This window comes from Metopolophium dirhodum, chromosome 6 (assembly GCF_019925205.1).
Source record: "Metopolophium dirhodum isolate CAU chromosome 6, ASM1992520v1, whole genome shotgun sequence".
Taxonomy (NCBI): domain Eukaryota; kingdom Metazoa; phylum Arthropoda; class Insecta; order Hemiptera; family Aphididae; genus Metopolophium; species Metopolophium dirhodum.
The window spans coordinates 17,728,777-17,741,319 of record NC_083565.1 but is presented as its reverse complement, the minus strand read 5'-3'; the positions used below and the strand labels follow the sequence as shown (position 1 = coordinate 17,741,319).

General features: G+C 28.0%; 1 protein-coding gene across 6 annotated transcripts in view; it reads left to right on the top strand.

Annotated features, from left to right (window-relative positions):
• LOC132947390 (ras-like protein rasC) overlaps positions 1-12,543 on the top strand; it is a 160,238-nt gene that overhangs the window by 120,556 nt on the left and 27,139 nt on the right. For all 6 annotated transcript variants that reach the window (XM_061017663.1, XM_061017667.1, XM_061017668.1 and 3 more), the window contains one exon: positions 3,150-3,385. In XM_061017663.1, the coding sequence (XP_060873646.1) occupies positions 3,218-3,385 (168 nt within the window). In that variant the 5' untranslated portion in view covers positions 3,150-3,217. The remainder of the gene's footprint in view (positions 1-3,149; positions 3,386-12,543) is intronic.

Sequence of the window (12,543 nt, the reverse complement as noted above, 5' to 3'; positions counted from 1 at the left end):
TTGACTGAACGAAACTGATAATTAGGTACCTACTATTACAATTACTTACGTTACAAAAATGTGTAATATGTCTCTCTTTAGGAAAAAAAACAATCAGGGTACTTCAAGGAGAGTTCTCAGTTTGTATAAGTACCTAAATATGACCACTTAGTATTATTATTTTTACATTTGAAAGCGAACGATGAGCTCTTGAAATGTTATTTAAGAATTAACCTAAATAACATATCGTTTGTTCATCATTTTAACACTAATCCGAACATAATATTTAATTATAATTACAATTTACAATTAGTGTTTACATAAGTCGACACGATTTAGTTTATAATTCCGGTTTCAAAAGTTTCAAACGTCTCTCATCGAAATCGTATGGTAAATATTAAGACTCAAATTGGTAAACAATTTCGGTACCTATGTCATGAAACTCCATCCCTCAAATTGTTTTCTGGTACATTATTGTTCGACACAAAGAAATGAAATTGTGGATACTTATCATAATGAAAGCTCCAATGTACTGCACTGCAGTGCACACTATATTATATTACATGTATTAAAGAGAGGCGTTTCTCTTAGGTTTTTTTGTCTTCATTTCAAACCTTACTTCTTAGTAACCGAAGGCGATTGGCAAATAATTTTGAAATAAGAATGATAAAAGAAAAACACTACGTACTTTGGGGTTTTCAATTCCAATCGAAACGTTTTCACTTCTGTAGCGCGCTAAATCCCACGAGTAGAAATCAATCTTCAAATCACACTATACAATAGTCAATGGGCCTGACTAGTGACTATATCACTGTGACATACACGTATAATAGTAGGTACGTTGACAGGGTCCGATTAGTAAAAATTAATGAGCACTTCGCCGGCATTACACGTCAACAACCACATACTCTATTTATCTGGCGATGAAATTAAATTAATTAATAAATATCCATTCACCACACGTACACTTTAACATTAGGTAGAGAATAAATCGATCTTAATGGAATGCCACTGCTACAGTATAGGTGAGTTGTAAGTACCTGGTTTAAACTAACAACCTCGTTGATTATATTAGGTGCATTATGCTAATCATGTTATTATAATATACTACAATAATATTATATTATTAAATTACATTCAATATTATAATTAACGTAATCGTCTACCTAACAGAGATTAGCATAGCGAGAAAATATTTATGTTTTTGAATATTTTTCGTAAGACTTATATTAGTAGTCTGAAATATTGGTTTTTTTTTTTACTACTGATGGAATGCCAAATATTTCGTGTTTATATTGTTATTACATAAACAGTTATACATTTATAATTCCTGAATTATAACTATTGTATTTATCAGAAAAACAAATATAAGACAGCATATTTTGGAATACATTTTTATACACAGATTAGATAAATGTAAAGTCTATTACTTTTTTTAGTTTATTAAGTTATTTTATACATTATAATGTATGGCTATATAATGTATAAATAAATAATTTTGTTATTTTTGTAATCTAAACTAATTTTGTCAAAATTCTAATTTTAAATGCTTACAAAAAAATATTATGACTGTATTTTTAAAATTATTTGGAGTAACTTATGATAAACCTTGTATTAAATTTCCAAGGGTTTTAACTGATCAAAAAATGTATTATTGAAATATTTTATTGAAAAAAAACTGAAAAACGATAACAAATATCAAATGCCTATAAATAGCTCCAAAAGTGTCAAAATATTTTTTCTACACAAAATTCTAATATAAACGTTTGGTGAAAATTTCAAGTACCTAACTATGATTATTCGTTTTTGATGAACGCCATTACGGCTAAACAACAAAATCAATTTTGTCAAAAAATGACTTTTCAAAAAAAAAATCCGTTTTTCCTTAGTTTTTTTTTTTTATTTCCAATTTTATTGAAAAATACAGGGAATTTTAAATTTTGTGACAGAAGTATCAATTAAATTAAATTTTTTATCAGTAATCCCCTATATTTAAAATCGAATCATTTTTTTTCTTCTATATAATATCATGTTTAAATGTATAATAGTTGGATTGGATACACACACACAAATACATAAATCATTGTAAAATCAATACATATTAATTATTACTTTTAATCTAGAATATACTGTCAATAATTAAATTGTACATTAATCTGTATTTGAACGTTCCTATCGTTAATTTTGGTAATTTTGGATATCATAATATTTATTTAGTGTATTGCCATTTCCCGTTGACTCTAAATGATTTAAGTGGGTTTACACTTGTACATTATCGAAATGTATTATTTAATATGATTTATTAATTTATTTTAAACGATTCATCAAAATAAAAAATGTATACATGAATCTTGATAGTTTATACGAATATATTGTTCAACGATTATTATGAAAATTTAAATATTTTATACATAGTTAAAAATGTAATAATATTTTGTAAAACGTTCCAACTAAAATTTAAATACTCAAGAAATTACGGTTTATTTTTTAAAATAATTTTAAAAACTGCAGAAATTAATAGAAGAGTTGGTAATATTATTTTATATACAGAAAACCGAACTTTAAGTATGAAACAATATTTAAATACGGTCTAACGCGACGGATTCGGCACAGCCGGTCCGAGTTCGATCCTCGACCACTGGGCGGCTTTTTTCTCCGTGCAAGTCACGGTGTCCGGAGAACAAGTGCCGCCTCCCCCCACCCCGGGGCACGGCAGAAACCTACGGGTGCCCCATTAGAAATTCTGCCAAACACAACACACGTGTATCAACCTACCCAATATAAAAAAAAACCTACAGTGCCCTCCCCACACCCAATGGCCAATGTTGCCGTGGGTTACCCAATAAAAAAAAAAAAAAAATATTTAAATATCATATTGTTTATACTTATAATTGCTAACATTTCAGAATAAAACAATTAATGTAACAAGAAGTTTTGCCTCTTCAGATTTATTTTATTCATAGATTATATTAATGTTAAATGTTTTTGGACAAAAGTACAAATGTTTATTTAATTTGTAAAAAAAATGAAAGAAATGCCAACATAGTGTTAACATAATTGTATACATCAATCCCAAATCAATCAATAGTCAAATTGTAATTAATAATTGTTATATTATGTGCATTAATAATTAAATCCTATTTTTGATAAAATCTTAATTTTTTTTCCAGTTTAGTGCCTAGTGTCTGGTAGACAATGAAATAATCTGAGTCTGACTTACGGATCAATAAAGTATATCATGGCCGACCCGGAGAGAACCAGATTGGTAGTGCTCGGTGATGCTGGCGTTGGGAAGAGTGCAATTTGCAAACGGTTTTTATACAACTCGTTTTGCTCCAAGTATAAGACGACCGTAGAGGACCTTTACACAAAAGAATTCAGCCTCGGCACAGCCCAACATTTCAAAGTAAGTCATAATATTCATATAAGAATTATTAAAGAACAAAATGCCTGAATTTGGATGTAACTGTAACTTTGGTCTTTGGATCGCTTGGAAAAATCGTTTAGATAATCGTTTAGTAAATTTGCAAAATGCCGATATACCAATACTCAAACTATTATCATCGAATTGTTATACACTGTTTTCATAACTAGGCCGAATTATCGGAATCATAATTATAGTGACATAGTATTATAATATGCACTAATTTAAAGTTAAGGTAAACATATATATTACAATGGGATTCGTTAATTATAGCATGTAAATTGTAGGTACCTAACAAGATTGCAACATGTTTTTAAGTTTTAGCCGTAAAATACGGACATTTATTTATAAAATCTTGTACAACAATACATTAATATATAGGTAGTTATTCATTATAATATAAAATATTTGTAATTTAAGGTGTATTAAAATGTATTCTAATTTACATCTATAATATTATAAATATAACAGAAATCAAGCAATAAAATTGATAAGTAATAAGTTAAATATGTTGGGATGAATTTTATCACTAACAAAATTCGATGGCTAAGAGGCCAAAAGTTGTAAGTCCAATTTTTCTCAAAATCGTTTTATTAGTCCATAGGGTTTATCTGGTTCGTCTTTTTGATTCGGTAAAACATTACAAGTCAATATCATAATTAAAACATGTTTTATTTATATTTTAATTTTTGTGTTTTTAGTGCAAGATAGGTTTTTTTAGTGCACACATATAATAAATCCTAATTTAATGAAACATACAATAAATATTTTAACATGATCTAAGTATCAACCGAACAAATATAACAAGTTCCGGACTTGTTTCTTTTGTCAAAAACAATACATTCAATTTTGAACGTGTAATGTTTTAGATAATATTGAATTTGTTTATCTATTTATAAAAAATGAATATGTCCGGACGTATTATTTTAAATAATGAAAATTTTTAATTTTAAATTACACTAAATAATATGAGATCTTAAATTAGCATAAAATATTATTAAACACGGGTTTTATTTGACTAAAAATTTGATGAAAAATGCTTCTTTATTATTTTTTACATTCAATAAAAAATTGCAATATTTTTTATACTTTTTACTTTTTTACTGCAATTATATAAACAAACTGAATTTTTATATCAAAAGAATTAGTCGTACGTACATTTTAACTATTTATATAATAAATTAATTAGAGTTTATATTAAATTAACAACTGTTAATATCATCAAATATAATTAATATGTCCATCAAAACCTTATATGTCCACGGTAAAAATATATTATAATTGCCATCCATAACAAATCCCATTTAAATTTTAAAGAAACATTATAATTACGTTGAAAAAAAATTTTAAGACCTTAAAGTAATAATTTATGTAATCAACAGAATATTTTACAAATAAATCAGTTACAACACCAAAAAACAAAAATCTACAACATAAATGTTTTGGTGTAGAATAATTTAAAATCTTAAAACTGCTCTCCTGTAAAATTTAATGTTTGTGGCATACAACTTTTGGCCTGTTAGCCATCGAAATAGGCATAGGTATACTCGTAAGTAGGCAGGTGTTAATAATACTATTATAATAACTATAATCGACCAAAATATATACATTATAGTATCATTAAATTTATTGTATTGATTTAGTATTATAGGTAAGTGCAGAATAAGTTCAGAGGCGTAAACTCGTAAATATTGTTGTCTAAAATTGATTTCATCACTAAATACGAAGTGTGAAACAATAATTCCAATTGAAATAAAGCAGCAACTTTTCAATGCTATTGCAAATATTGTTTATTGATGTACTCAATATAATTAATCGATTCATTGGGGATGATAGGTATTATACATTAATTTAATATTGCTCAAATTTCCATATATTCTCTTATTGGATAGGTATTCTTATTACTATGCAAATCAATATAAACTTCACCAGAACAACTTGCATCTATAATTATTTTTCATTGTATCATCTCGAATATTAATATATTTAAACAATATTAAAATACGACTTCATAAATTAATTGAATACGTTACACAGTAATAATTGACTGCAGCTATTATTGTTGTGGGTTTAAAACTTCACTACGAGAACGAGTAAGTAGTAAAAGATAATTTAATTTTAAAAACATTCCAAGTATTATTATTATACGTTTATATACATTATAGTTTGAATAGTACTGTATATTGTATACTATTATATTGAACACATGAAAAAACTTCAAAGATATTTTATTTTTTGTGCATCGACGTTTTTATGAAATATTTTCGAATATATTTCTATTGATTAAAACCAAGTTGTGCCCGATGAATATGTACTCGATATTATTTAAATTTTAACTTATCGGGGTGGTGTATTATAATAAGTAATAACTAACAAGTGAAGCAAAACAAAATATGGCGTGTACAGAAATAGTGTATCACGCAATACAAATGATCATCAACGATAATAGTAGCTACTGTAATCATAGAAATGTATACGAAATCCGGTCGAATACTAAACGCTATTATGATGATCTCTCCTCAGTCGTCGTCAACTGTAATTTGTATACTTGTGTGTATACTTGTATAATTAATAGTAATAACGACGAGCAGGTACAAATAATATTATCAACAAAAGATCCGTTCGTCCGAGATGAAACTAATATCGTTGTTACCGGATGGTAATTCACGGGGCGGTCGTATTTCGCCGTCTTCCGCGCGTACACTGCGCACGTATTATAATATCGTCGTTGAGTAAGTACACCGCTGACAGACGTCTTACAATGGACCCTTGTTTGACAGTTATTATTATGATTATTACTATTATTATTATTATTATTATTATTATTACTATTATTATTATTACTATTATTATTATTATCATTATTATTATTATTATTATTATTATTATTACTATTTTTATTATTATTATTATTATTATTACTATTATTATTATTATTATTATTATTATTATTATTATTATTTTCATTTTTATTATTATTATTATTATTATTATAATTATTAATATTATTATTATTATTATTATTATTATTATTAATATAACTATTATTATTATTATTATTATTATTATTTTCATTTTTATTATTATTATTATTATTATTATAATTATTAATATTATTATTATTATTATTATTATTATTATTAATATAACTATTATTATTATTATTATTATTATTATTATTATCATTGTTACGTTGACGTATATGTATTATATAGTATTGTCTTGAAATCCCCACGGTCGTTATAGGTTATTATACGTAACGCAGCAACAATCGGGCGCATCAAATAAACGTCTCGTTTCAAAGACGTGCGCCTAAGACCAACCACCCCCCCCCCCCCCCCCGGTGGACGTCACTTCTCCCACCCTTCATCCGCCCTTCGCTAACAGTCGTCGTTTCCTCCCCCCTCTCCACGGTATCTCAGCCACTGCTGCGAATGTCACACCCTTTTAATCCACCCACCACCAACATACATACAACATTACAACACCGTGCGTTTATTGTTGTATGATGTAGTAGACAGTAGTCAATATAATACAAGACTTAGTAGTAGTAGTAAGAGGAGAAGGAATAGGAGGAGGAGAGTAGAAGGCTTAAGTCCGATGGCCGCGACCTCCACGTTATATGTGTCGCACAATGGTCCCTTTGTAAAAGTGAACATAACAGAACGCGGACGATGAACGGAGCTGTGCAGAAGGGTTAATGATTCGATTGAATAGCACTTGCTGGGTCTAACGTCGACCATCCATATTATATACTGGATTTAACCGCACTATTGCGAAGTCCGAGTCTTACGCGCAACGGCTATTATATATTTATATTACGATATAATGTATATAATATGTATTCTGAGTAATGATGTCACAATTGTTTTCTCGCATCACTTGGACATAATACGCTTTTTTTTACTAATTTTTATACTATTTTCGAAAACTATATCTGTATTCAAACCCCAAGGGCCAAGTTTGTGATGGTTTTGAATACTTTTTGGTTTACTTATAATTTAAGGTATAAAATGTTATTTCATGTATAGCTGAAAACCCGAAATAGCCAATATTTATAGTACTAATTTATGTAAATATTTTAAAAGTTGATTTATTAAATTCCGTTAAATATTAAAATAGTTGTATAAGTTTTAAAGTATAAAATTCAGTATTCAGAAGAGTTTGTATACGACCGCATTGAGATACTCTGTAAATAAACTTTAACCAATTAATGATGCATCCAAATTCTGATTTTTGGAATTTTTTAGTTAACTTAAAGACTATTCTTAATTACTTAGATTATGCATAACATTTAACGAGTATCTTTTGGTAATACTAACTTTAGTTAATTTTAGGTCAATTTTTATAAATTATGAAATGTGGATAAAATATAATATATGAATAAAATAATAAATATTGATAACTATGGTTTTCGAATCATTGAAGCCCCTATATCTTCTAATCATGGAATATTATCTTTAGTAGGTACATAAAGTTTAATTACTCAGAATCTTATTTAGATACATCAACATTTAAAAATAAACCTGCTTAACAAAAAGGAAGGTTCTCATTTAGACAAAATTTTATCGCCACAGTTTACTCATTTTAATGAAAAAATTTTCTTTAATATAAATATAAGTTCAAATTCCAAAAATCTAAATTTGAATGAATGCATCATTAATTGATAAAGAAGAGAGGGGATGAGCATTCTTAGTGAATCGCCCTATATGAAACAAATTGTCAAGCAGATTCAACTATTTATCATATTTTTTTATTGTTTTGTTCGTAGACAATGAAGTTTGATTGACGTATATTTATCGACTATGGTTATATGTGATTTTTTTAATATACCCTACACGAATGTTTGTTATAAGTATTATAGTAAATCAATAATTATGAAACACATCAATATTGATATGAAAAATGCATTATAGTACAATTGATTTGGTGCTGTAAATATTTACCAAACAGATATTACTCAACTACCATAATTAAATATCTTTATAATATGTTTTTTGAATAATTGTTCACCGATAATCCATGTGATAAACTTATTATATTATTCTAAATAATTGAGTTGCTTTGACCATGTCCCATAGTTTATAATTAATTTTTAAACTCGATAATTATTCAAAGCTAGTACTGAACATACTATAATCTGTGTATTACAGTATTTATAATAAAGTTATCATCAATTTGAGTAGGTTTACCTGCAGGATGTATTGTATGATGTATTATCAATACCATTGCTTATACAAAATTAAAAAACACACCTGGTTTATATAATGAATGTCTATACAAAAAAAAACGTTAATGCTGGTATGTTAAAATAATAAAATATAACTATAACGAATATCAAATTCTTGTAAATACGTTATAATGATGTTGTAACTTGTAAAAATTATCATAAAGATCATCAATACTTACTATATTTCAATAGTTAATATTTATAATTTATATACTTGAAACATTTTACTAGGTGTGTTATTTATATTGTTAAATATGTAGTAAAAAACCTAAAGCAATTGCCTATATATATCTTTTGGAAATTATATTGAAATGTAATTTCTTAAAATGAAATGTATATGTATTTATATATAAATACTATGCATATCGAACAAGATACTGAAGTTGAAAATCGAACCATTATTTCGACTACTTATCGTGTACACAGACACAAAAAATAAAAAATAATAAAACACACATTGTAAAATCAATACATCTAAAATGAAACTTTTTTTTGTCGTGGAGTTAAATGAGAGTGGTTGTTACATTTTCCAATTTTCAAATAACAACAAATCAACGAGCACATCATTACCTATTTATGTTTTTATAATATACATTACTAAGTATTGATATACGTCTTTTATTATATCAGCTTTACTGACCATATTTTTCGTTGATGTAATAAAATAGCGAATACACAAATAGAATAAAAAATGTATTAATGATTTAAATTCTATATTATTCAACATTTTTAATGTGGTATTTGTATTAGTTTCATTTTAATTTTATACGCCAAACATTTATATTTATTTTTTTAAAACTTACCCTATTCAAGCTGTAAATACCCGTGCACTTAAGGCCAAATTATTTTGCATTATTTCTTCTTTATAAAAATACATGTAAAAATACAAATTTACTATTCAACGGTATACTGAACACTGAGTTAGATCAATATTATATTACCGTTCTACCTCGTTATTTGTAGGTGAATTGGATAATCTCTTATTGGATTAAACTATCGAAATATATATATGTATATATATCGTCCATCGGTTCCCAAAATTATAATTAACTATAATTGGAAAACTCTATCGATAGAAATTAGAAACTTTCGATTAGTAGACAGACATATATATTGAATATACGTTTAACATTATTCTAAGTTAATTCGATGTCTTTGACTCATTGATAATTCAATAAATAAATCGACGACTGTCAGTCAAAATATTGCTATGCGTTCGATGGAATCAAAATCCAAATGCAGAATAGTGTTTGGAAAAAAACATTCTAATATATTATCTTAAGAGACAATTTTTTTAGTAGCACCTTTCATAACCATTAATATATTTTAAGTCCAGGCAATTACTTCGAAACCATTGATTTTTAGCCCCAATATTTTAAATGTTATATGTTTTGAATGTATAATAAATTCTTACATTTTTGCCAGCTATAATTAGATGCTTGCTAACCGACTGTTTATGGTCAGTGCGTGGGGATGACCGTAACAATAGTGTAATATCAAATATTTCAATAATTAATAGCAATAAACGCCGTAGTCTAGGTAACAATAGTAACACTATAGATCATCTCACGATCGTAAACTCCACTATGCTGTTAATGTATAAATATAATATCAGACATTCAGACGTCAATATTCTCCCATTCTATATCTCTATATTAATTGAGGGTACTATATTGTCTATTTGTCTGAAATTTCAGTACAATATCACGCATTATTACATAACATTCAATGCAATTATCAATTTACCTAATACATGTTATTTTTTTTTTTTTTTTATTGGGTAACCCGCGGCAATATAGGTCATTGGGTGTGGGGGGGGAGGGGCACTGTAGGTTTTAAATTGGGTAGGTTGGTACACGTGTGTGTTTTTGGCAGAATTTCTAATGGGGCACCCGTAGGTTTCTGCCGTGGCCCGGGTGGGGGGATGGCGGCACTTGTTCTGCGGACACCGTGACTTGCCCAAAGAAAAATGCCGCCCGCGGCCAAGGTATCGAACTCGGGTCGGCCACTCCATCCCCCCCAATACATGTTATTATAAATGGTTCTCGAAAGTGTCACAAGAATTTTGGCGGACTTACAATATATTTATTTATTAGGCACCCATGACAACGTCATTCTAGACTAAAGCAAAACATTCGATTAAATAATTCTGGAAAAATTATTCTATAAATATATAATATTCAATCGTCGACCCGAAAATGTTTTCGCATACCTGCAGAGGATTTTTATTTTTTGTTTCTGTGCGCTGTGCACGTGCTACAGTTCATGTTTATAGTATTATATTACATATATGAAAAAAAAATTGAAGTCCATGTCGAGTAGGTTGATGTTGTACAGTTCGTGTTAAACATATTAAAAGCATCCATACAGTGACGTCTGTACATATTATATTTTTTTTTCACGTCAAACCATTATAAATAACCGTTGAAATGTAACATTTTAATCCTAAACTCGTGTCCTTCATTTTTTCACTGGAAGGACATTTAAATATTTACGTGCCAAACCGCTATAGGTTTATGGTAGTTTAGGTGGTTGAAGTCCCACAGAATTTTCAGATCTTATAAAAAATGAATAATTATACATTTTGTTTGAATTATATTCTATAATTACATACTAAGTTATGATATTAATAATATTAAATGAAATATTATTATTGTGAATACATTTCCATATTGAATAATATTATGTTTATAATAACAGGTATAATATGTGAGTACCTTTCTATGATATATAGGTAAGGACGTTTTTAGATTATAAAATCAAGGCTTATAAAGCACATTTTAAACCGAAAATCTTATAATATGTGTAAGATATATATTTCTTAGCACGCATCTGAGATTGAAAAATTTTGAAAATTAGCCAAGTAATTAAAAATAAAAAGTGCGCATATATACTGAATACCATTTGTAAATAACTATTTACAATTATTAAGAGAGGAATTCAATAAAACAATCATTAATGTTCAAACATAAAAGAGATTCGCTATAATTGGGTAAGAATATTCCATTGCCTTTTTAAGGTAGGTGGATGAAAAGGAGAATCAAAAGATGAGGCATAGTATATTTGAACCTTCGAAAGAAAATTCAAATTTGTCTTTACAGTTAGTATATGGGTCACATAAAAGAAGACTTACAGAAGACACGAATTTCAACCCCTCAGGTCTCGTTCTCTGTTGTTTCTCGTTTTATAGAGATATACAGAGTGATTAATTTCTCAAGTATGCTCTCAACATTGTATCCCTTAATTATGCTTTTATTTGAAAAAAAGAAGTTTGTATCGACACATGGACATAGGGAACACTCCTTCAATGGCATAAAAAATCTAAGTATTTTAAAACAGGGTTTTTAAGTATACTTATAAATGACAAAAATCAGAATTTGAATAATGCATAATTAATGGATACAATTGAAGGTGGGGTGAACGTGAATGGCGAATAAGTGGCCACGTGTATGAAATTAACTTACTTTTCAAAAAAAAAAAAAATTGAAAACGCATACTTAGATGTATAGAGGCACGTACCTGTATAGGCGTGTGTGGAGATAAAGACTAGGGACGATACGCACGTAGCAAAAACAGTTTCCTTGTATTGAAAATCATGTCACGTCTGCGTTCGGTTTTTCTTCACTCATGTATAGTATTTATTGGTCGTCTGTAGACGCGATTATCATCTCCAAAGACACGGTCAACTCCAGTGTTCATCTTCGGTACCCACTACCCACACATTATGTATATAAGTTTTGAACGAAATTGCGTTTTCAATATGAAACAACCTTATAAAGTTCGATTGAAATAGGTAACAAACGAAACCTTAAACTCTCTACCGATAAAATATGCCCTGGCGCGTGTTTTTAATGTTACTACGCTATCGATATAGCTTGCCATTTAATATATTATTATACCCATAGCTAAT